This window comes from Leptidea sinapis, chromosome 45 (genome assembly GCF_905404315.1).
Source record: "Leptidea sinapis chromosome 45, ilLepSina1.1, whole genome shotgun sequence".
Classification (NCBI taxonomy): Eukaryota; Metazoa; Arthropoda; class Insecta; order Lepidoptera; family Pieridae; genus Leptidea; species Leptidea sinapis.
In genome coordinates this window covers 6,003,912-6,031,051 of record NC_066309.1, presented here as the reverse complement: position 1 = coordinate 6,031,051, position 27,140 = coordinate 6,003,912, and the positions used below count along the sequence as shown (strand labels likewise).

General features: G+C 35.7%; 1 protein-coding gene across 1 annotated transcript in view; it reads left to right on the top strand.

The window, feature by feature from the left end:
- Nucleotides 1-27,140, top strand: part of LOC126977359 (fibrosin-1-like protein) — an 87,000-nt gene that overhangs the window by 47,571 nt on the left and 12,289 nt on the right. The window contains exon 4 of the mRNA XM_050826125.1: nt 13-39. Within this exon, the coding sequence (XP_050682082.1) occupies nt 13-39 (27 nt within the window). The remainder of the gene's footprint in view (nt 1-12; nt 40-27,140) is intronic.

Below are 27,140 nucleotides of genomic sequence, written 5' to 3'. Positions count from 1 at the left end.
TCTCTTTTACAGTGTGATAGTGAGGGCGAAGATGACAAGGCAAGTATCTCAATTATTAACAATCTTATTAAAACTTTAGCTATCTCCGGTGGTTATAATAGGCGGTGAGTTATTATGGCTAGTCTGATAAATGTTTGCAAGTTGACGCAAACCGCCGAATTAATGGCCGTAGAATGGAAGTAGGAAAGTTATTGAACGAAATGAACTGAAGTATTTGTCGTCAGTTCATTTGCTAGTGTAGTAAAGTGTGCCGGAGTCACGCCGATAAATATCCCGGGTGAAAACGTTTGAACTGACACGTGTTTACAAATTGTTTACAGGGCTAAACAATTTGTAAGACGGGCTTATATACAGTCTATCTCTTACTTGAGATAAAAATCGTAACTATCGTTGACTTTTCTGTCCCAATAAACTTATCGACGGTAACTCACCTTATCCGTGCACGCTGTCTGTCAATGGGACGACGTATAGCTTAACAGCGATATAAAGTTTGTATGGAAATTGCAATTCAGGCGTCGCAATATAAGGCGATAAGAATGACTTATCGGGTATATTGGGACAGCTTCAGATTATTGATAGCTAATTACTGACAGTAGAAGGTAGTAATTTATCTATGTGTAGATAGTATATTGGGAATGGCCGTAATTAATTCATGTCACGTGTTATTTTAAACAGTTTCCAAAGGCCGGGGAGCAAATGAGCTTGCGGGTCAGACTTGTCAAACGAGCATTTAACGGTTACGTCGAGACTGGCTTTGTACGAGCCTTGGACATGCTCTGGGTCTTAACGAAGTCGTCAACAGGTTGCGAAATACTATTCAAAGGTAGCGTTTAACCTGTTACCACCGGTGGCATTCGTCCGTCATAAGTGCCCCGTAATTAAGTACATTATGGCTGCGGTCCGACAAGTGCCGATATTAATAATTTCGCTGTCGGCACTGTTAGAGCGCTTTAGCACTACGTCCGATCCGAATCCGATCCGTACCCGTGAAAACACGTTCCGAAGTAGTCGTACAACTATTTCTATGGTAGTTTACGCACTAGATCCAGCTTCTGTCATCCGGTTTCTTTCCGACAACCGTTAGAAATAGGTCTACGACTACACCGGACCGTTTTTCACGGGTACGGATTGGATTCGGATCGGACGTAGTGCGAAATCGCTCTTACAATCAAATTTTTGTCCAAATATTTATTTGAATTATGCGCCAGTAAGTCAGTAAAGAGACAAGCTGGTAGTCGCAATAATTAATGATGAAAATCAATTCATACTCTAAATGTTGAAAAGTTTTCTTTTTAAAATGTTTTGGCTATTTTCGGTTCAGATATTATTAAGAAAAATGACTGAAGGAACATCCAAATATAGTTATCTGGTAACAAGATAATACATAGCTTCCTGATGAAAATGCGAACGTAAATTTTCATCTGAATTTAATATTAAAGAGAACTGTTGATGTTTCTATTAGTAATATTCAAACATCCCACGGCTTAGAATGTACAAAACGGGATAACCGCAAACTGAGCTGATATCCATTGAATCCGAGAGCTTTGGACTGATAGCTTTGTTCACGAGCTTGCCGGCGTCGTCCCGCGTAGCTCTTAATCTAATTACGTATACACTCGGTCTGCATCGTTGACTCTACACAAACAGACAAACAAACACCGTTCATTTACCATTAAACTGTTCAATTATAGCGTTTCATTACATTGATTATGATAAAATGATTCTAGACGTATTTATGGCAAACTTGCAATGCTCGCATTACTTTAAAATTTGTTCAGACAATCATTGCCAGAATATCTCAAAATTATCTGATGAAATAATAATAATATGTAGATTTGGAAGCAATATAATAAACTGTGTACTATATGCATGTATAAATTTTAAAGCATTTTAAATATATATACAATAATGGTATGTAAATCTTTCCGAATGACGAAATATGTTGTATAAAATTTAGGCAAGACAACATTTGAAAACAATGACACGGGTACCTTAAAAAAAGCGTATACACTTTTCATAATGGCCGGCAACGCTCCTGTTGTGGATACCTCTGGTGTTGTAAGATAATGTGAGCGGCGGTAATCATTTTACATCAGGTGACCCCTGCGCTCTTTTATCATTCTCTTCCATTAAAAAAAGTAACAATATTAAATCTATTTAATTTCTTCTTACTGTAAAATATAATAACTTTTAACGATAATTCTTACTACAACCTAATGAAGTTTATGTTCGTATGCACTGTTAAGTTTTAATGACTATAGTAATTTTTTTCGTACAAGAAACAGGTTTTCTTATTTAAAATCTAAATATCAAACAGCAAAGCTACTTTTGAGAAGGCTGTAACATTAAGTAATTTGCGTGAAAACGATTTGAAATCATTTTGTGTTCATTAGTCTCCTGTCAAATTGGACTGCATTTTAATTTTTGTGTTCATATCTTAATTGATCTGTGTTTTAACGCGTAATTATAAAAATATATATAATTATGTCGTGTTCTATGTTAGATTGTATTGTTATCTACAGCAACAAACCAAATAAAAATAAACATTTCACAGGTAAATACTAATTCTTCTATATTGCTTTTTTGGTGCTTATTTTCATAGAACTTATTTACTAAAATATTTTGTATTACATTTTATACACGCAGTTAAAACTCTATTTTCTAAAGATTATATTAATTAAAAAAAATATGTGCTAGAAAATTAAATACTATATACACTTAACTAGCTCAGTAACACATCTGTAAAACTAGCATTTTAAATTTAGTCGCGCCGTAATGAGGAGAGTGTTTGTCTATTACTTTAGAATACTAGGTAATTGCGGGTAGTTTTGAGTGAAATGCTTGTAATACGTTCTCATTGAATGTAATGAAATTGTTAGCTGAGTAGCGCAGTAATGCCGGTAAGTGGATATCTTAGGAGAAAATCAGTTCTGGCTGCAATGTCGGACCACGTCTATTAATTAGATTATATCCGGAGAGATTGACGCTCCCGGGAATAAGTCGTTAGCCGTTTTAAATGTAGCCTTAGTTTGTGGCTTCGCCTGGAATCTATTCGTAACGATAATTTATTTATTTATTTCAATCAATATCAACAGCTACTTACACAAAATAAAAATACAATAAAAACTTAGGGCTAATTACAGATATTCACTGATAGCATAATCTTATATATAAAATTCTCGTGTCACAATGTTCGTTCCCGTACTCCTCCGAAACGGCTTGTCCGATTCTCATGAAATTTTGTGAGCATATTGAGTAGGTCTGAGAATCGGCCAACATCTATTTTTCATCCCCCTAAATGTTAAGGGTGGTCCACACGATTTTTTTTTTTTACTATTTTTTTTTTAATTTGTTTGATTATGAGTCAGCATTAAAATACTTTTGTATCGCGATTTTAATATCGGCAATACAACGTTTGCTGGGTCAGCTAGTAATAATATATAATAATGATACTAAGTGTTCGTTGTCTTCTTAAACATAGTTTTGACAATTTTAACTTCAATTCTTTTGCGAGCCATTTATAATATTTATTCTTATACAAAAACCGATTTAAAAAACATACGAGTATCCGGGAGTGCCGGCAGAAGTGAAATCTTGAACATTAATTTTTTAATATTTTGGAATAGTTAGGGAATAATTTTGATCAGTATAAAAGTACTAGCATTTATGTGGTTAAATACAATATTCATTCATTGCGCAATAGTTCTCAAAAATGGCAATTTAAATAAATTAAAAATTTAACACAGAACTATTACAATTATTTTACATTAAAAAGTAAGTCTACTTTTCATAATAAAATGTAAAAATATGTCACGGCAGAGATTCGATCCCTCGATCTCGCGGTGTTTCGGCTTCGCAATCACTATGATACAACCACTGGTCCAATGACCGTATTATCATTAAGTCGAAATAGCCGAACCATAATTAGATAAATAAATTTTTCATCCATAATTTCAACGACTGTCTTACGATTTTTCGATCAGACCACGTCTCCTAACGCGAGTTTAACATTTTATAAGAAGTTTTCACTTCAAAAACAGATAAGTAGTCATTGTTTATTAAACAGATGTTATCCAAAGTCGTCTTATTATTCTATAATTCAGATTATTATGTGTTTCTGAGATTGATTCGCAATAATAGCTATGGTTTATATATAGCTAGAGTTTAAATGATCATCATCGAATATGTTGTAGAGTATTTGGTTTAGGTGGCGTAAAATCGAACGTGGCTTCGCATTCAACATCACAAGTCGTACATTATCCTGAGTGGAGGAATGTTACGTGATCACCTACCTCAAAAATATCGTTGAGCTGAAGTTGGCTCGGAGCGCCAGTTAACTTGATTGTAACACAACATATATGGCTTGTCGATTTCACTTTCACTTGTTACATCGTTTGTAAATTGTTTTGTGGCTTTTTGTTCACACGTGACGGTTCGGCACGAACAATCGTACTTTTTGAGGGTAGACTGGAAAATAGTAGTCGATACGAGAATAGTTTTGCAACTTCAGCACCTTTTAATTACAAATAACAATTATCGTTTTGTAGCTTGTCCAGCAGTTTTTTTTTATATTGTTACCGCATTCGATTGAGCACTGCTATGGCATTTGTGTAAATTTTAAACGCGTGTTATTAAAACCGAATTTTAATATTAATCATTTCGGCAAATTAAGTATGATTATTAATTCAGACATTTCGAGAAGGCTAGCGTTTTTGCTTGTTATCATTGCCATTAAGAAAATTGTTATTTTTTGTCTCGTCATAAGAATAAATCTTAACATTTACCATGTATTTACATGTAAATGTTTACACGATCTTTTTATGTATCCATTTGTTCTGACTAATCTCCGAGCCCGCTAGATAAATTTCGCGAAACTGACACTAGCAAAAAGCTGATGTTATAAGCAGTAAGTTATTCTACTTTTATTTTTGAAAACAGTAATAATTCAAACACATTATAATGTGAAGTAATTTGAAAGTGCTCCATTGAAGCATATTGTCAATTGTAAGTAAGGCACAAGTTGCCGTTCGCAAGCAATAGTTAACACGATGAATAGTTTCTACGTGCACTTGTAAAGCAATTGTAATTCCATTAACGGTACCAGTCGCAGAGTTCCGGCGGGATTCGGGAGCCACAACTAACTAGTACCGATTCAACTTCGGCTATTTACACTCCGGAGTTTAATTATTCCTCTACTTTGATATGCAAATCCGTTCGCGTTCGGGTAATTACGTAGACGCTTTCCGGGTATCGCTGCAAACGTCAGTTGCGCTTTGCATTAATTTATTTGACTTGCTCGTGAATGCGTCGGCGTCGTGTTCATCTGGGATTGTCTGGCAATCGTTGGATTATAAACTGGGATCGTACATTGTTCGCATTAGCATCTATTGCGGTTCAGCAATTCCGAGGAACTTACTATTACTATGTAGTTTCTATTCTGTAGTTCAAAATTAATATACCTTATATCTTAATCTTATATCTTTAAATGAGCAATTCTTGTATATTTATATATATAATATGAATCTCGGAAACGGCTCCAACGATTTTCATAAAATTTAGTATACACGGGATTTCAGGGGCGATAAATCGATCTAGCTAGGTTTCACTTTAAAAAAACGTAGTTTTATCCGTGAGTGAGAAACAGCTACCATAACATTAGAATACAAAGGTAAATTTCGCCACTATATACAAGACTGTAATAGCTCAGATGAGATGGGACATTGGGTGATCCGGAAAGCAGAAGACCCCGGTCCGAATCCAGATGTTCTATAAGTTTTTCTTTAGTTCAAGTTTTGTACATTCTTACAAATCCGAGCAAGGCTCGGTCGTCCGGATATTATATATAAATTACGTGACACGTTGTTTGTCCGCGATGGACTCCTAAACTAATGAACGGATTTTAATTGGGATTACTCCATGGAGTGCAGTTTGGTCCAACTTGAGAGATAGGATAGTTTTTATTTCGATTTGGGACCCATAATTATTATAATTTTCAATATTTGTTTTGTATGGACATATTTTCTATGAGAGAATTTAGTGACGCACGGTTTGACAGTTCCGCTGTGAATCAATTTCATTATTACAGCGGAGGATTTTTTAAGAAATAATTCTTGATGTTTTAAAATATTATTGGCAAATTCCTATAAAACAGTATTTTTTTTATTATCTAGAGAACAACGTCTGTCGGGTCAGCTAGTATAATATATATTTAACTAGCCGTTCCCTCCCGCTTCGCTTGGCAAATTTTAAAAGGAAGGAACGTTGGAATACGAATGGTGGTAGTTTCATGGCGATACGATCAGTGGTTTAGGCGTGATTGAGCCTTAAACAAAGGCCATTTCCATTATATATTTTATAGATTATGTATATTTATTTATAACTATTTTCTTTATTATTTAATATTATAAAGTTTCTTATTACAAGATAGGTATACTTTAAAGTCAGATAAATATTGTTAGTTTTAGTTGTATTAAATTCATTATTAACATTAAATAAAATTACATAGCACACGGTAATAACACTGGTTGGCTCTTCACAGTGTTTTAGGTGCTAAGGTTTTAGTGTGCTAAAGGTGCCTCTATGTTTGTTTTTTTTTTTTTTATGGAATAGGACAAACGAGCGTACCTGTTGTTAAGTGATTTTGAGACTGACACTGTAATTTTATATTAGGCCCGAAGAATGTATATAATCATAATTAATCCTATTAATATTATAAATGTGAAAGTTTGTATGTCTGGATGTATGTTTGAACTTCTTTAACGCAAAAAGTACTGAATGGATTTTGATGAAACTTTATAATAATATAGCTTACACACCAGAATAACACATAGGCTATTATTTATAAATCTATCGCGTGAATTATACTTTATATGGCTAAAAAACGTTTGCCGGGTCAGCTAGTAATAAATAAATGAACATTTAATAATATTTCAGAAAAACAATGCATAGATGTTCTATTCGTCAATGAAACCAAAAAATATTATTTTTTCTATTGTTAGTGAAACTAAATAATATGTTGAAGCTGCGGGCGTTCGTTCGTTTGCCAATAATTTAACTAAATACTATATTTTTTATTTTGTCTCTTGTCTTCCCATTAGTCTTTATAAATTTAAACGTATTCAATACTATTGAATGCTAGTGCCATGTTGGGTCCGAATCGAAACCTGTACTGTTAAAACCACAGGCTAAGTCTATCTCGATGCATGTATACAGATTACCGATACAAGCTGTACTCTATCCTCGGTTGCCTGTTATTAATATACAGACATAGATATACCATAAGATATATAATAACTTTAAGTCCCAGCCACTGTTCAGGCATTACCTATAAATAAATTTAAATGTTTTATAAAAAAATGGCTATGTCGTAAATCCTATTACTCCACTGCTGAATATCTAAATGATCGGACAGCCTGGGACTAGATTGTGATTATTTTATAGCGATAGAAATGACTGTACAATATTGTATATTTTTATTGAAAAGAGTGCAAAAAAAAGAATGCTGGGGGAGTTTCTTGCGCCGCTTCTTCTCTCTCAGAGCGCCATTTGTTTCCGAAGCGGTAGTAGTATCTAGTAGTTAGTTAGTAATGACATCAAAAAGAATTCTAAAGGAATCAATTTTGAGAAAATAAATGCCTTTTATGCCTGTTATTAGTGGAAGTGAGATGAGAGCGAGCCCACCGCAGCCCGTTGACACTTGTTTGTGAATAATTGCTTACGACCCCAAGTGTCCGCTAACACGACCGACAAACATTTACGTTGGCTTACTATATGTGTACACGTGTTTTAATTGATTCGGTTGGCTTTATTTTATTTTGCTGCCTATTCTGTTGCATCATTTTACATATTATATTGTAATTTGAAATGATTTGTAAATCGATGTACTTAAATGTAAATCTTGATATAAAAAGTGGCAATGAGTTTTTTTGCTACTTCTTCTCAGTAGCTCAACCCTTTACGAAGCAGCGGTAGATTCAATAAGTTTTTTTTTTTACATTAATAAGTGTCATTTCCGTTAATAAACTGATTTTGATTTGATTTGATATTGATTACCTGGTATTATACTTATCGTATTTTTACTTCATCGTATTATGTACATTTTATTTATTTATTTTATTAATATAAGGGACGAGACGAGCAGGACGTTCAATTGATGGTAACTGATAGGCCTTGCCCATTACAATGCAGTGCCGCCTTTATAACCCAAAAATTCTGAGCGGTACTACAATATCGCTCGTCTCTTTGAGACATAAGATGTTAAGTCTCATTTGCCCAGTAATTTCACTAGCTACGCACTTCAGACCGAAACACAGTAATGTTTAGACATAACTACTTCACGGCAGAAATAGGCGCCGTTGTGGTACCCATAATCTAGCCGGCAACTTGTGAGCCTCCCACTGAAATACAGTTGATTCCACATTTTTGACTAATAAAACAGTTATTGCTAATAAAGCTGAAATTCGTAGTACATTGATCAAGTAGCGTATCACTTGTGCTCGATTAGATCGTACGTTTGAAAGCCAAAGGCGCGCAATCTGCCCTCGGGTTTACTGAGAGCTTCGAGACGCATTAATAAAGAGATGAACCACTCCGCTGCCTTATTGGTTATTCGCATTAATTATACAGAAAGCTCGCTGCTCATAATGTTTGTCGAATTAATGTGCTTTCGAGAACTCGAAGAGTTACAAAAGTGAAATGAAATCGTGCCTTCGACTTTAGTACGCCAGACACACAGTTTGTTCACAGAAAAATTATCTAAAGCGTTAAAATATTACAATTTATTTGTGTTTCGATTAGAAAAGTTGCGTTATATAATAGTTATTTATGTTACTGTTGTGTAATAAGAGGTATTAAAACACGAATGTGGGTGATAATAGTATCACATGAGTGTTTTTAATACCTAATTATCAACAGTTGCATACAAGACTTTATCTACACCCATAATATGAATTCTCTATAAAAGATTCTGAAAAAGCCAGTCCTAGTAACCATAATGTCATCCAAAGGAGTATTATTATGAAGACGGATAATATAATGTTGTACTGAATTTAATTATAACACTCGTTTGGATAATTTAACAGTTATTAGTACATTGGGTGTTTTAATGTTGGCAATAAGCTGTTTTAGAATATTTAATAGAGGATTTAAAGCATGGGTGTAGATAAAAAATTAAACATGACTTTTTGTATTTCCGACACCTTATAATTATATGAGAACTCTTAGAAAAAATTTAACCTACACGTATACACTGTGTAAAATACAAGCGATTAATAAACTTGCTTAGCATGAGCAAAAAGGACAATGGAATACATATATTTAGTGACCTGCAAATACACGTTATTTCAGTTGTTTAGCCACATTTACTTTAGAAAGTAACTTGAAATATTGGGCAATATTTTTTTAGCAATGGGCCAGGCCACCGTTTTACTTTGTGGAATCTGCCGACTGCACGATCACATTCAAGCTTTTTTTTATGAAAATAAGGGACGAGACGAGCTGGTGGTAATTGATACGCCCTACCCATTACAATGCAAAGTTCAGGATTCTTGTAAAAACCCTCAAATTCTGAGCGGCACTACAACTGCGGTCATCACCTTGAGACATAAGATGTTAAGTCTCATGTGTCCAGAAATTTCACTAGCTACGGCGGCCTTCAGACCGAAACACAGTTGTGCTTACACACTACTGCTTCACGGCAGAAATAGGCGCCGCTGTGTTACCCATAATCTAGCCGGCATCCTGTGCAAAGAACCTCCTCGAGCTCGGTTTGTTGCTGATTCTTCTGAAGTCTCTTATTCGCAAACAATCCATACGTAACATGTAGTAATAATTATCTACAATTTTATGTTTTATTTAAAAGTAAACGCCCAAAGTTAATTAAACACACACTAGTAAATACATCGTGGCGTAACTTTTGAGATTCGTTTGCGGCGACTTCCAACATCACAACTATAACACAAAGTGCTCCGCTCTCACGTACACTAATTAATTACTTTGAAATTCCACATCTAATAGAAGTAAGTTCACGTTTAAAAGTTAAATCGTTCCGAAAGAAATATTCCCCGACGTTTGCAGTTAGGCGGGCGCGGTGGCTCGGGTTTACCTCACGCAAACCTGCCTCTGTTAATTGAAAGAGCTTCTTTCATTGAGTGTAATACTTTATGTGCCGAGTTCGTCTTAGTGCACTCTGCTGGGTGCCTGTTTGTGCCGACGCGTCATCTCGTTACTGTTTTTCTTTAAAAATCACAAAGACATTGGTATATCTTTATATTTTCATAGTAAAAATTTTTTTTTAGGACCATATCTGAGTAAGACTTCCATCTTTTCATTATATTCAAATTCAAATATATATTTATTCAAAATTGGATGTGACATCACTTATTGAAAGTCATAAAAACTACCACCCATTCCAAAATGAATGCCTCAGGCCTGAGAAGAACGGGCGCAACAAACTCAGCGGGATTTTTTTTTCAATAATAAATATGTTTACAAAGTAACATTGTGCAATTAAACTTATTATTTAAAAGCCTGTGGGCGGTCGCTCCATTCCCAATTTGTGGTATCATTAAGAAAGTCGTTAATGTTATAGTAATCTGTTCCACACAAACGTTTTTTAACAATACTTTTGAGTAACGTAATACTTCTGTTTTGAACATTTTCTGGGATCTTGTTGTAAAAGCATATACATCGCCCCACAAAAGACTTACTAACTCGACTTAGCCGAGTAGTAGGCATTATAAGCTTATGTCTGTTCCTGGTGTCAACATTATGGTCATGACAGTTGCTAGCAAATTCACTTATGTGCCTATACTAAAATGATTCAGATATGGAATAACTTTTTGCTTGTTTACGATATTTTACGTTCGCACATAAAATAACGTTTTTGTAAATATTGTTTTGCTCTGTAAATATTGTTTCAAATAAATAGGTATCATAATACTGCCACACTTTTCACACAAATTATCTTGCCCCAAGTTAAGCATATATAGCCTGTGTTATGGGTTACAAGACAATGATATATTTAATACAATATACTTACTTAAACATACATAAATACATATAAACTTACATAAATACATTTAAACATCCATTACTCGGAAACAAACATCCATATTCATCATATAAATGCTTGCACCTACCGGGATTCGAACCCGGGACCTCTAGCGTAGTAGGTAGGATCGCTAACCACTCGGCTATACAGGTCGTCAAATGTTGTTTTCTAACACTTCCTATTTGTTTTTACTATTTCGTCGATTCAGTTGTGATCGCAAATAACGCTGGCGAATTTGTAATTAATTCAACGCAGCTTCATAGCACTGCGCTCGCGTTGTGTGTGACAGGTTCTGGTGCGTACAGTATAATAAAACGGAACGATCTGTCGCCGCGTTAATAACGCTTCGTGTGTGACCAACCTTATTCAGTACTAAAAATAAAGTGGTAACCGAATGTTACGACATTGTTGATGCTAAAATAACCTTAATTTTATCTTTATATTGTGGTTCTGTTTGTGTATTTTCTTAATAGTAAGTAGTGCTTTTCATAGCATTATCTATATGAATTATTATTGCCCCTACAAATACAAAGCGTATTGCATTAGTATTGGACCGTTTCATAATATTTACAGATAATAAATCTTTACGGAGTTGAGCAATAAATTTTTGATCGTTATGAAACTTTACTCCTTTCTATAAACATTTTCGTTGTTAGTTTGTAGCTCTACATAAAACGCTGTATTTATATTGAAGCAAGTTTTATCACATAGAGCTATAAGAAATGTTTGCATAAAAGACATACAAATTAGTGTGTGAACTTGAATGTTTATGTGAACAGTGTGCTTTAGCATGGACCGCAGTTAATATCCCGCACCCACAGGGGTAGTTGCCCGCAATAGATAAGGGTCACTTTACACACAACGCCGTGGCGTATAGCTGATGGTACGACCTAATGATGAACATAATAAACACCCGCACATAATACCGGCTTTACGACTTCTCACTACCATTACAAGGAATCTTAGCGGTTACCCCGACGCTGTATTTCCCTTTCCTACAAACCCATGAAAGTGTTCCACAGCTAACTTGAACGTATTACAATAAACTATGTACGTAAATACGTGATTAACATAATGTTTCTGAAATGTTCCACTTTTGTCTTGTAAACGAGCATAAAGTGAAAGAACAAATTGCGAGTTTCCCCAGTATTTTCCTCGCTCGGAAAAATATATGTTTTATTAAAGCTCGGCATTTCCGAGAGCGAAGCATCCCTCCAGGCGAGGGCGGAGGTGGCTCGGAGGGATGAGGAGGGGCCGAGATGGGATGGCGGCGAGCCAGTGTATAACAGACACTAGAAACATATAAAACATATTTACGCGCCTATAAAGTACTCTCGTACGCTCGCTATCAACCATTCTCTTTGTTCCTCGCTCTCAGCCAATGATAATGCTTTCTCTCGTTCGGTTAAACTTATTTCATTTCCTACTTATCCGGATTTTCTTAGCCAATTTTATTTATAACCTGCGTGGTGAAACATAATATTAACCGCCTTATATAAATGCCGTTCGATGGGAGCTCGTGTTTTATGACCCCTTTGTATGTTGTGGATGATTTTTATGAGGTTGGCTGTAGCGTGCTATCATCGTAAAATATTAATTTCGCCTCTATAACGGTACATTGTATACGTGGCATTTATGAAGTCGGTTCTTCGTGATTTATAAATATTCGGAAAGCTATCGTTGCGATAAGGCAGAGCACACACGAGCGGCGATGTCATATTAAAGTCGGCACTCGAACAGTGAGAGCGTGCTCGACGCTATTCACGAGAAGAACGGAAGCCGGAGCGTTAACAGTAAAGCGAGGAGCGTCTTAATCTTGTACGACAGAGCGGCTCGCAAGTGAACCCCTTGCGTAGGTGAGAGGGTGTAATAACAAGTCTCCCCACGGCTTCACCGCCCCTCGTCGTCGTCCGCACTCCGCAAGCTTGCTCGCTTCAAAACTTGTAAGACCGTATTATTCCGTCGTGCTAACCCGCTCGACTCTCAGCCATGTTTGAAGAGTACAGACAGTTTAACTTGCTATTATCGAGATCACTTGCAATTCGTTCACGCACTGGTTATTGGGAAATTGGATGTTTCGCTCTATTTATAATAATTTAACGTAACCTTCATGCGTTTATTCTATAACAGTACAGAATGTGAGATGTTTTATCGATAATATCGTTAAGATTCGTAATATCAAGATTAAATTTGCGTCTCCTAAAAGGCTTACAGAGAGTGGGAGGGGAGCGCAGGATGCCAGCTAGATGGATACCACAACGGCGCCTATTTCAGCCGTGAAGCAGGAATGTGTAAACATTACTGTATTTCGGTCTGAAGGGCGCCGTAGCTAGTGTAATTACTGGGCAAATGAGGCTTGAGATCTTATGTCTCAAAGTGACGAGCGTAGTGCCGCTCAGAATTTTTGGGTCTTTCAAGAATCCTAAGCGGCACTGCATTTCTCGTCTCGTCCCTTATTTTCATAAAAAAAGATTCGTTAATATAACATAAAGAAAACTGTAAACACATGTCTTTACAATATACGTAGGTACTTTATTTAACATTTCGAAATTCTTTTTGTGTCATAAGCTTTGCGAGTGAACAACAGAAGCTCGCTTTGACACAGTTTATCAAGGTTCCGCCTTGTTACGGCCGAGTTTCGGGCGTCATGTCAATGAGTAATCTGCAAGCCCTGAAAGCGTGCCGCCTGTGGGCCGCCGTTGGGCAGAAGTGCATCGTCAAAGGGCAGTAATTATTCGCCGGCGGACGAGTGTCGGCACTCGACGCCGAGCTCGAGATATCACTCGACAGATCAGCGGCTCACTCGGGCTGCGCTCTGCGATTCCGTTTGTCATCAGCGGCGGATGTCACCGCGCTTTCACTGCGAAACGCCGAGGGATTTATCCTAATAATAATTACTGTTGCATTCAGATTTTGTCTATTTTATATGGACCACGCATGCCGCCCGCATAAATTTCATCCACGACTTCACTTATTTACAGTATGGGGCGGAAGTCTTTATGATATAGAATAAAGTTTACTCCTTATATCTTGAAGTCCTCGTGAAATTCCCGACAAAACGAAATCCATCCGATTGAACCATTAGGTGCAGCTTTGATACTACATACTACCATATATTTCTTTTTTAATCATTTTTATGTTTAGGGGCCAATCAACTTTTCCTTTGTACATATTCTTCTAATAAACATAATGGAAATAAAAATATTTGAGCCCTTTTTAATATACTTTATAGTTTCTACATTAGAATATTGTAGCTTAAGTTTAGCTTCGGTAGCACAATTTATAAATTTTCATGTTTTATTTTTGATTTTTTTATGTTTTCATGTTAATGTTAATTTTCATGCTTATATTTTTTGGGAGTCTGGGAACTACTACCTTTATTTTTTTTCTAAGCGCAGTAAACAACTTAGGCAGTTATTTGTAAAAAGCTGCTGGGGACTTAGTTATATTCAGATACTTAAATGTATAAAATGTTTGAAAAGTATTTCAGGAATTATTTTCATAGGAAGAAGATAATGTCAACCAAGCTATTATGAAATTAACTAAACATAATAGACAATTTAAAATAAAATGCACCATCATATAAATTCATTCCTTATCCGATAATATTAATTAATCATACGGCATGCAATACATCTGGTCGATAGTGCAATCGACTGCAAAGTTCACCCACTTGCAACGATATTATTAATTGTAATTGCACGAGCCTCCGAACAAGGAATGTTATTCACCGACATCCAATTTATCCTTACTGAATACATTAACACCGTGTTAATTATTATTTCGATTCAGTACATTAAGAAATACTTATAACTTAACGTGTTATCATCACACACCTACACTAATTAAATAATTTAATTAGGCAATGTTAGCAGCTCATTAACTTCGATGTTTACACTTCACTATCATTAGAAGCCTAAGATGAAGAGGTAATTAGTTAGGTTAGACACGGATTATTAATAAACAAACCCAAGACCAATCTAATTGTTACAACCAGTTTTTTTTTTACCAGATATACATTATCTCTCATCTATGTATCTTATCTCTTATTTATATCTTGGTTTAACATAGCTGTAGCGACAGCTGATCCGATACTATTTACATAAACATCTAAAAGCTATGTCATATGTTTGTAATTTTATTTTTTGTTTACTTTTAGTCTGCCATATTACGGTATAAAATTTGTCAGAAAACACTTTAATATCTAGACAAAATAATAAATTAAGAATATTTTTTTTATATTAATTTTTAAATTTGGAACATTTTTTTTTTTTCTAATTAATTGAATACGTATACAACCTCTTCTGTTTAATATTGCTATAGTAGAAAAAAATTGCGCCGCCCGCTGTTTTGGCAAATGGGTTTATTTAGGGTTCAGCTCAAATTGAACACCTAGAATCGTTATCAAAGAGTAAGTAACTAACGCCGGATAATATTTATCACCGTGCATCCAACTACACGAAGTTGCAAGCATAAACTCGTTAATGTATATGACAATGAGCGTAACATTAGAAACATCTAGTTTGTAGTGAAGTTGGAGGTTATTACAAAGCAATCTAAGTTAGACGAACCGTGGAGAGTTGAAGGGGTTGACAGGTGTTTCAATATACATGTAAGTAGATGTAGAACCGAGCTCCCCTGGAGATCATGTGTTACGCGGCGGGCCCGCCCAAGCGTGCGCGACTTACATTAATTGCTCGTCCCTATCGCTATCAGTAAGGCTAAGTGCATCAATATCGGATTAGAATGGGGAGCATCTTGATAGCAAAATTATTGTTGTAACTAACACATTCATTAGTAGACGACCTGTATAGCCGAGTGGTTAGCGATCCTACCTACTAAGCTAGAGGTCCCGGGTTCGAATCCCGGTAGGTGCTAGCATTTATATGATGAATATGGATGTTTGTTCCCGAGTCATGGATGTTTAAATGTATTTATGTATGTTTATATGAATTTATGTATGTTTAAGTAAGTATATTGTATTAAATATATCATCGTCTTGTAGCCCACAACAGGCTATTTATGCTTAACTTGGGGAAAGATAATTTGTGTGAAAAGTGTGTCAATATTAGTGAAAAGCTGGTATCAATCTTGACATCTTTGACGTGTTATATAGGCTGCTGGACTAAGAAAGTTTATAAATGTATTTATATTATGGTTAGGCTAGATTTATGATTGTGTGTGACCGAGGCGTGGATGCTTTAAATATAATTATATTGTTTGCGCCATGGGTAGCGCACATGGTGCATGTTATGGGGCTAGCTATAACTTGTATTAGTTCGGTTTTTCTTCCTTGTACTACAAAGCTGTGGAATGAGCTTCCTTGTGCGGTGTTTCCGGGACGATACGACATGGGTACCTTCAAAAAAAGCGCGGACACCTTCCTTAAAGACCGGCAACGGTCATGTGATTCCTCTGGTGTTGCAAGAGAATGTGGGCGGCGATGATCACTTAACAAAAGGTGACCCGTACCTACGGTCGTTTGTCCTCCTATTCCATTAAAAAAAAAAATAATTAACATAATATTCAAATATATAGCTTGGCTAGTGAGCAAATAATTTTAACAATAAAAAAGCATCGTGCTCTGTAAAACCATCACATTTTATGCATTCATTCAAGTTTTATTGTAAGTACGGTACGCGCTTACTTATTCCTGTAATTTAATTGACAAGTGGGGTACTTAACTGAGAAATGTGCGATCTGCTTATATGGGGGGCACTAATTACGTAAAACAGCTCTAACGAGTGCAGGCTGCCCGCTGCTCTAATTCAATTAGCATTTATATATACGTTGAAATGATCGTGGAGGAAACCGGTAGTGTTTGGACTACCCGCGATTCTGTGGAGAATGTACGGCGAGCTCATTAAAGCTGTTTTTGTCCTCATGTCGCGTCTTATCTCAGTGACACCGCTGCTAAATCGCTCCCGGCACTTCCACTGAACGTCTGTTATGGCGATACGCTTTTTTTAACGCTCCGTTATCTGATCGGCTCGAGAGAAAGTCGCGAAGTGCACTCGTTCGATAGTCGTTTAAGTTTATCGCAATGCAGTTAAATTATCATGACTGAACAATTAGTTCTTGTAAGCAACCAACCAAGCTTATATTATTATTGACCACTATATATTTCAAGTAACGAAGCCTGTATTCTTTGTAACGTTGTAATGATATTTAATTAACCCTGGTAAAACTAAATCTCTAGAAATGCCTTCTTTTGCCTTATCTTCTTAATATCAATAAATTACGTGACACGTTGTTTGTCCGCGATGGACTCCTAAACTAATGAACGGATTTTAATGGGGATTACTTCATGGAGTGCAGTTTGGTCCAACTTGAGAGATAGGATAGCTTTTACTTCGATTTGGGACCCATAATTATTTTTATTTTCAATATTTGTATTTTTCAATATTTGATTTATAACAACAGGGAGCATTTTTTACGAAATAATTTATGATGTTTTGAATTATTATTGGCAAATTCCAATAAAACAGTTTTTTTTTATTCTTTACGGAACAACGTCTGTCAGGTCAGCTAGTTTAAGTATAAAATTAGAAATGATCTGATGTATCCCCATACTTGTATTTACTAAATACAATGTTTTATTCGTCTCATTAATTTGAACCGCGTGATCCGAATAGCATAATAAGCAGTCTGTCCACGTCCACGATTTCTTGGATACGGCCAATAGCACACGTTACAATATATTCGGTATCTAATCTATTTAAAATGTCGACAAGTAGATTTAGGCTTGTCGAATCGTAAATCGTCGCGGGCAGGCGGATCATTATTTTATATCACGGATGCTGAACGCTGTTAAAATACATCGCGACTGTAACATCCTCCCCCTCTTGCTGAGATGCGACGAGCGACCACTTTGTTGTTTTATACTTTGTGTCTCCACTCCCAGCACTCGGAACGACTTCATGCATCGCCTCATTGCACTTCGCAGTTTCGTTTAGACTCTTGCTTTTTGTTATTCTCAGATAACTTAATGTACATCCATTTGTTTGGTAATGTAATAGCTATGAATTACTAACAGTGAGATCTGTTATTTCACATTTTAGCACTTAGTTGTAGCTTTATGTTTATTTATGATTCAACTTTTGATAAAATGTATAATATTTATTACGTTAGGTTTCAGAGAGTTATAAATAAAGGATACAGACGAAAAACGCAGACTCTAACATATATTTAAAAACAACTATTTCCTCCAAAAACTTGTCAGTTTCACATTGTATTTTCACCTGACTGATTGTGACTGCGTTCAGAAACTCTTTTAGTATAGTAATGGAAAGTATTTAATTGTGTTGTGATAATGTAGATGCCCGGCATGTTATGTAAAAAGTGTATTTTTAGCGTACTTTATTAGTTTTATAGATTTTAGAGTACGGTTCGCGATAACCCGTTACTTGGGACTTAAAACAGCATCAACTTAATTAATGTTATTTAATTAAATTTAAACTTAAATCTCATTGTTATGAAATTAAATATTCTCATTGGAGACTTATGTGTAACATCATAATAATATTGTAAGCAACATCTGTTTGTAATAACTAATTTTCTTTCTTGTTACCTAACACTTATAACCCGTGGACATTGTCGTTGGTTATGCACTTAGTACTACTTATGTTATTTCTTCCTCTAATGTAATCATCTAGTGTGTAATTGTTTTGTGTCCCAAATAAAAAAAAAACCCGGAAAATTTACAAAACACATGATTTATAAATTATCACTAGGTCATCTTATTATCACGACTGCACTTTTAAAAGCAACAGGACGATGTCGAAGACGAGATTAGTAGCTCGCCAATAGTCCGACGAATGACTTGAAAATTTACTTTAATACCTTTGTTATACAGCGCTTTACAGCTCTCACATTGTGCCGATGTTTGAGTTTGCCAGAGGATATTCTCAAGGTGTTCCATTTCACGGGCCTTTAAGATCATCTGTATTAGGTACTACATGAGTCCGTGTAAAATTATCCACCTATTATTTATAACGGGAAGTGCTAAAACTTCGATTTTAATATAGAAAGTCAAATATAAACACGTATCAAATTCAGAAGCCACTTATAAAAGGTCCGACAGCGGTCACTAAACGACTCGTTGGCGTAAAGCGGTTTATGTTCACACCACTTAAAGATAACCGAGAGTCCGGTCACAAGTCGGATACCCCAATACCCTAAAATAGTCGCCGGGCCGTTGTCATTGTCTCAGGTATTATGTGAACAAAAATTGCTCGAGAGTTTAGCTAAAGGGGTAAGTCCCACAGTACTCAGCATTAATTACTCTCGGCGCCCCTCGCTCGTATTTGTTCTTCTCTTGTTTTATGAACAACTTAACTACCGCTGACTTAATGGAAAAATTGTTACAGCGCTATTATCGTAAGCGCACTGTTTCTTCGTTTATGACTTAATTGCACTCTAGTTTAGTAAATGAAATACTGTTATTTAATAGGTGATAAGTGTAACGTTAATAATTGAGAATTGATAAAGTAAAATTACAAGAAATAAAAACGAAAACAAAATTCAAAAATGCACACACTGCATACAGACAGCTTAAATGGAGTTGGACGGGACATATGTTACGTAACAGTAAAGAAAAATGGACTAAGTTAATAACAGAATGGTACCTACCCAAGAGATGGCCAAGAAATAGAGGCAGACAAAGTAAAAGATGGGAAGATGACCTCAAGAAAGTGCCTGGTCCGGTATGGAGCCGTTAAGCAAGAGACAGGAATACATGAATCTTTAGCGGAGGCCTTTGTCGACAGACAAGCTGTCGTACACAAACATCCAGTTGCCGATGGTTCAAATAATAAAATAGATTAAATCAATTAAGTGTTCAGTAAGTAGACATGTATATACTAATTGTAAAGAAAAGCAGCAATAAAGGCTATTTTTTTTATAAGTATAACGTGCGATCTGATATCTGTCAACGAAAATGACGTCGAGGTGCTAAACAGTGGCTCGATTACTCCCATCGTGAATTTGTGTTTAGTGAGTTTATTCATTACTCGGCACCGCGAGCGAGGAGGGGGAGCTACCCTCGCTCTGGAATACTCTTAGAATTGAAATGCTTTTATTGCGTCCTTTCTTTATCTCTCGGTCCGTTATGCTCCCAATAAATCGCGTGTCGAGTCAATTTGATTTGTTATTTTATGTTGCATTTCATTATAGTACGGAATCTGTTTGCCAACGTGATAAGCATTTATTTACTAACATCTTATAATAATGTTTGATAATCGTCAAATTCCGACCGAATAACGTGAGCAATATATTATGTTAAATTGTATTCAATTTATAGATAGTGATACAATGTTTAATAAATGTAATTTGTGTTCATGCTGCGTTTACAAATAAATTGATATATAATATCATTTTGGCATTATTAAATGAACACATTGTTTAGATGCCAAACGGTTAGGAAGAACGATAAAACAAAGCTTCTGGCAAGTAACCAAGTCGCGCAGTGCGACGCGAGTGCTTGGTTGGTTACACGGCCGATTTGCAAAGCGAATACTGCTTACAAAACATCAAGCTCGCTCGCTATACCGTGTGTATTGTGCAGGGCGCGTACTCCACAACTCTCAGCGATATACTAACTCGAGATCTGTAGGAATTCATTTTAAATGGAGCCGCCTGTGCCGGATTGCAATTACACTCCCTTTGAGCATACGGAATGCGCTCTACATGACATTCAATTCAATTTAGTGCACAAAGCGCGCGTCGAAATTCTCTTTCTCTTTGGCCAAATACTCTTATGAAACAACGCTTTGTTAATGAAATAGCTTCGGCGTGCTCTTTTACTACTATAATACTTAGACTACGATAGTATTTATAACACCAACATGTTGATAAATTGTTATATTATCCACAAGTTGTTACCTAACGTTTACGCTTCGTTAAACAGATTTATCAGCCCAGCGAAACTCTCTAAGATAAAAGCGATTCACTCGATTGTATGAAACGTGCAGTCATTGATAGATTGACAGACATCTTGTAAAAAAACGGAGATAGCCGAAAACCACTACGTTTTAAGCAACTGTTCGCTTTCAAACTTAACTGGATTATACTTCGTTGCCAATCGCCATACTTTAATTACTACTATTTCAAACTTATGTCAAATGCTAAAAAATATCAATTTTTACTTAGGCAGTCCCTCCCGCCTCTTATTACGCAGTATTTAGATCCTCTTTGAGATTTATAAGCGGACTTTTTTTTAATGTGGGTAGATCTAAACCTGTCAAAAAATTTAAATTTAATAGTAGCAATTGAGAAAACGGAGTCGTTAAAAGAGTGATGAATGCAAGACACAAATCTCTAAATGCTAAACATATTTCACCTGTTAAGTTTGTTTACACGCAATTCGCAATCGAACAGTGATCGAAAGAGGTGGACTCGAATATAATAAATACATACGTCATGGCGTGATGTAATGCGAGACGAGATCGCGTATCACAATATGTTCGGTAGGTCGGCGGCGCGGCGGTTGATCGATGCTGTCAAATGTTGGAACAAGTCAGTTGGCAACCGCCGGAACATTCCACAGATCGGAATCATCCATCTGGACGAGTCGCGTGCTGCTGTTTTTGTTTCCATTTATTCGAAGCGCTTGACTTAAATAGTGCGCGGAATACGGGGCATGTTGTTTTGTCCTAACTCTTTAATTTGGAATTTAATAATAGCTACTTGTTTCTGTTGAACGATTGTTGTCTCTTTCTATAATTATGTCGCTAACCGTCAATCATAATAATATGATCTAGATAATTAGATGATTTATACGGCTAGATAGTCTCCTGTTAGACAACCGATAAAAACAGGCCGGGTTTAATACTTTAGTTTACGAGACAATCTACTTCTTACACTCGCGATTTGTATGACACTTTGTGTTAGTGTGCGTGCATTGCTTAAAATAGACGTTAACTCTAAACTGAATTTTTACGACTTTTTCACAGCTGTAGGTCTATCTAGGTGTATAAATGATCTAAGAGATCTAGGTACTAGTTTTCTTCCACATTCCAACTGTATTCATTGAAACCACCACCGACCAAGTTGTTGAACACGTCACCTACTCCTATGAAAGAAATTTAATCAAAAAAATATTCAAGAATTGAATCGTGCACGGACTGTACTGTACCGTTCAAAAACATCACCAACGAGCTTATTGTATATCAATGATATTCAATTAATATATAATACAACAGTTTAAAACAAATAAACGAAATGTTGCATTAAATTGTGATTAGTAGTCTCAAACGTAATTCAAAACAAGAGCACCGAAAAATTATAAAGAATGTTATTATTTTTTACCAAACCGAATGAAATTTGTGTCATAAACGCTTACTCGCAAATTATTCATTTTGTTTTAAGCTAAAAGAGAATGAAACACGAAAAACACATTGGAAATTCTGTGCATTGCGAACGCTGTATACAGATTAAATTAGAGTTAATTAATTTATACGGGACGAGGCAGCGCTCGATTAGCGGAGTAAATTGAGCTTGCGGCTGCTATAATCCCTCCGTATAACATTGTCGGCAACAAAGGCTACTCGATAGCTCCCTGCGGGGACTCCGTCCTAATACTAACTCATTATTTATTCACATCCATAACGAAATGCTCCGAGCGCTTCGGACGCCACTGCTGCAGCCAATCTATCAATATGTGTACTTTGTGATTGGATATTAACTTGTGGAGGCTGGTGTCACAAATAACCTTATATACGTAATCATCTGTCCGTCTCGTGTCTGATATCTCTATGTCGATGTCGGGCTGAAAATATCATAGATTACGTAAAATTAATTAAGTCTACCAATTATCTTTAAATAAGTGATTTTCACAATCTATTCGTCGATTTCATGCGACCGATAGCATGAACAACGGCAATTTGGATATCATTAAATTCATCAACACCTCAGCCACCGATTCTACAGAGCTCCTAATAAAGCTAAGCTCGGCTAGACCTTTATTTGTTATTTTACTCTTAATAATACGGCCTGTATATTAGGGCGGTGCGTGGAAACAAGTCGCATGACATTATGGTAACATCACAAAAACCCAAAGCAAGCGGAGATCTCTTTGTGCAGTCGACGCTCTTGCATATTTCCGCCCGTTCCCGGTTTCTTTGTCACAAGCCCTGATTGAAACTTCTTACTGCACCACTACTAACGCTTGGCGCGAGCTCGTCACAATGCTTTTTCAAATTTAAAACCGCTGCTATTTTAGCTTTCGTCCCCATTGTTGTTTAGTTTCGGCGAGTGCGATTCCGCAATGCATTTAATGAGAAAATCGCTGTTTTAATTTGAGCATTGTGTGGCGGTTGCGGAAAAAAGCTAGGCGCTCTCTACATTTTTATTGTTTGAAAACAGCAACGGCAGCGGCGTCTACTTCATTCTACCCTCATTATAATTCAAAGTGTGTACTGTAGTACTGTGACGCACTAAAGCATTAATATGTTAAGAACACAACGCGATATTATCACTTGTTTCTATTGTACCTCCGGCGGAATTTAGGTAACACTTTCAAATTTATGCAACACGCTTTCTACTTTGCATTCTTTTTTGAAAACAAACTTTTCGACGAATAGTACTAATCGACTTACGCTCTGTAAATATTTAAAAGTGCTGTTAAAACTGAATGAATAAAGAGAGAATTGAACAATACGTTCGCCGCAAATTGAATGAGGTTCAAAATAAATCTCGCTGTCGTTATTTGATTTCCAATACCCTCCGATTGGGATCGCTCCCTTGTTTGTCGTTGTTCAGCATTTATTCAACAAACATATTTCATTCCGATGTTATGGGATTGCAATAATATTTTTCGTTTTCAGCTATTCGTCAGTATTAATATTGTTTGTTCGGCACGTCAATTGTATTCAAATTTGATAACGTCGAGGTGTTGTCTTATTTATGGCAAATATCTAGATTTATTATTACTTTTTGTTAATGATCACTATTCGGAGTGAATGACGCTACTATATTTTACCATCATAAAAAAAGTATTAGGACGGGACAACGAACCACCGTTCTCAGATGTAAACATTACATAAAAGATGTAACATTTTATCCCGAGTCTCTTATCAATCCAATACAGAAATAAATTTAACTTACAGAGACGCATTATTAATGTTGTAATGTGTGGTGTGATCATGCTGGTCTGCTGATAGCTGATATATTGTACGAATGTTCGTCTCAATCCCAGAAAATGTACATAATTACATGTGTTTTGCAAGATTTCAAAAATAATCGTTTATAAAACGTTATTTATGCAAAGAATACTGATAATTTATCCTATTTATTAAATAAATTTTATTGTCATACAATTTGTTTAAAGAAAGACTCTCGTTGAATGTCACGTGCCCGTTCTTCACAGGTTTGAGGCAAATTTATTTGGAGTGCTATATTCTATCTCTAATACGTGTACGAGTATAATAAAATCGTTTGCGTGCAGTGTTTTATATGTAACCAACGCAAACACACGGCTAAACGAGAGCTCTTCTTGACATTTAATGTTTGTTTCATTCCCATCGGCTCACAAAAAACAAAGTTATTATTAAATTTCACCACGAAATGTATACGGTCAATGTCTCGGGCGCCCACTCGTTTTAAATATAAATATTTGATTTTTTTTACTTCTGTTACGTTAACTATTGCAAGATATTAATTTAGGAATACCTACACTTGGTACTAGATCGCAAGAACCATTCATAGTTAACAGATGTCGCACAAATGCAGGTTTCCGCGCTCCAATTAATAGACTTATGAATTCATTCAATAAAAACTTTGTCTGTGTTGATATTGATTTGAATATAATTAATTTAGCACAATTTAAAAATGTAATAAACAAGAGAATTACTGCAATACATGATCTTAAATGAAGCTCATAAATTCTGTAACATTTGTCCTTTTTCAGTAATATTTAGTTAATTAAATTGTACTTGTCACATTAGAAACTTTAAGTCTTAGTGAGAAATTGCTAAGGAACAAATTGTTTTAGTATTATATATTAAAAGCCACTTATTTGTACCTAGATTTTAGACAATTGTTTTGTTTTTTTCTCCAAATAAATAAACTGTTAGTCTACACTCTCATCGTACGTGTTATTAAAGGTGAGTGCCAAGTACAGCAATCGCCAACTATTGATGCAAAATTGTTTGTACAATAAATTATTATAATGGGCCTGAGCGCTCACCGTTCACCACTCACCCACTAGTCCGATAAGCACGGGTGTTATTACATCATTAACAAGCTGCGAGTGAAGTGAACCGTTCTTAATCTGCGTAATCAATGCCGGAAGCAATTATCATGTTGCCCGCTGTAATCTAATTGCTATTAAAATACACGTTCAATTTTTAATGTATGCTATTATTGTCAGATGCATATCGCGGTATTTATATACATAAAATTTCGTGTTGTAATATTCACTCAACTAGAATTGGGGACTTTTATAATAATAATAATAATAATGACATACTTTTTACACAAATTATCTTGCCCCAAACTAGGCATAGCCTGTACTATGGGTACATATTTAATACAATATACTTACTTAAACATACATAAATACATGTAAACATTCATGACTCGGAAACAAACATCTATATTCATCATATAAATGTTTGCGCCTACCGGGATTCGAACCCGGGACCTCCAGCTTAGTAGTCAGGGTCACTAACCATTCGGCTATATGGGTCGTCAAACTTTGTGTGCATCTTTTTGTATTATAGCTTTTGATATGTTAAATAATATAGTGTTACATTTTTGAAAGAGTATCTTTTGTCTGCAATATTTAAGATTTATTATTGTATTTAAAATGTAGATTTTTATTTTATTCGATTTGTAACAATAGTTAATAGTTGAGCATGCTTTAGGACTAACCGAATAATTTTATAATTCTTATTTATATGTTATAATATATACTCTACTTTCACTGAAATTGGCATTTTCTTAGTTACATTTCTGAAGCTCGTCTTAAATAATAAAACGGATTAATTATTTCTGAGACCAATTGCATAGATTGCCATTACGCTATTGTGTAATATTATTATGGCATTAATTTTATTATAGTATGCAACAAATCATGATTAAATACGCTAAAAATGACCTTCACGCTCGATAAATATGAACGAAAATTGCAGTCGTATTTTAAAAAATACATTGCCTTAATAAAACCGTTAGTTAGTTGTAATAAGTTATTTTATGTTTAAAAAAACCGAATTCAAAAACTGAAAAGTATCAAATAACTAAAATTTGTTATTTATATGTGCTACCTATTGATCGATTTTAAGTCGGTACTTTTTAGTGTCAGTTCATAATAATAATATATTATCAACTGAAGTGAAAACTCCTAAAAAAGCCGTACACAAAAAACAATTATAATATCATCCACGTACCTAGACAAAAAATTTAATAAAATGATAACTACTCCGCAAAACTATGTAAAATTTTTATGGGACCAAATGGCTTCTATTCCGCATCGAACTAAAGAAGAATTACGCAAATCGGATCATAGAGTAATCGGTGTACATATATTAAAAAAAAAGAATACCGATCGAATTGAGAACCTCCTCCTTTGTGAAGTCGGTTAGAAATAAGATTTGAAGATGCGATGCGCTTTGTGAGCGCGTACTAGAGGCGGGCGGGGGTGGTGTGACACGAGGGAAAGTCCGCGTCGCGACTCGCGACTCGCGCCGAAGCTCACCTCGCAGCTCGGACAGGCACTCGGGTCTCGGCAGTCGGCACCCGCATTCTCGACTCGCTCGCGGCGCTGTCGCGGCGTCACGGCTGTTGAGTGTTGACGCTCTCTCGAACACGCTGTTATTATTTATATTACATTATTACGTCTGGGTGTCCGCGCGATACTTTCTCTGGATTACAGTGATTTTGGGATTGCAGTGTCGTTCATCTGGATTCAAATGCTGTGACGTACTAGGTGACAGACTGAGTGTGCTATCAGTTAATCTGTGTATACATTGTTGTGAAACAGTTGAGCTCTAAAGATTGTTTCGTTTGTAGCAGTTCATTCGAGTTGCCATAGTGAGGATTAAAGATTCAACAAAGAGCAATGCCGACGGTGTTGGTAAGAAAGAAAGCAAGA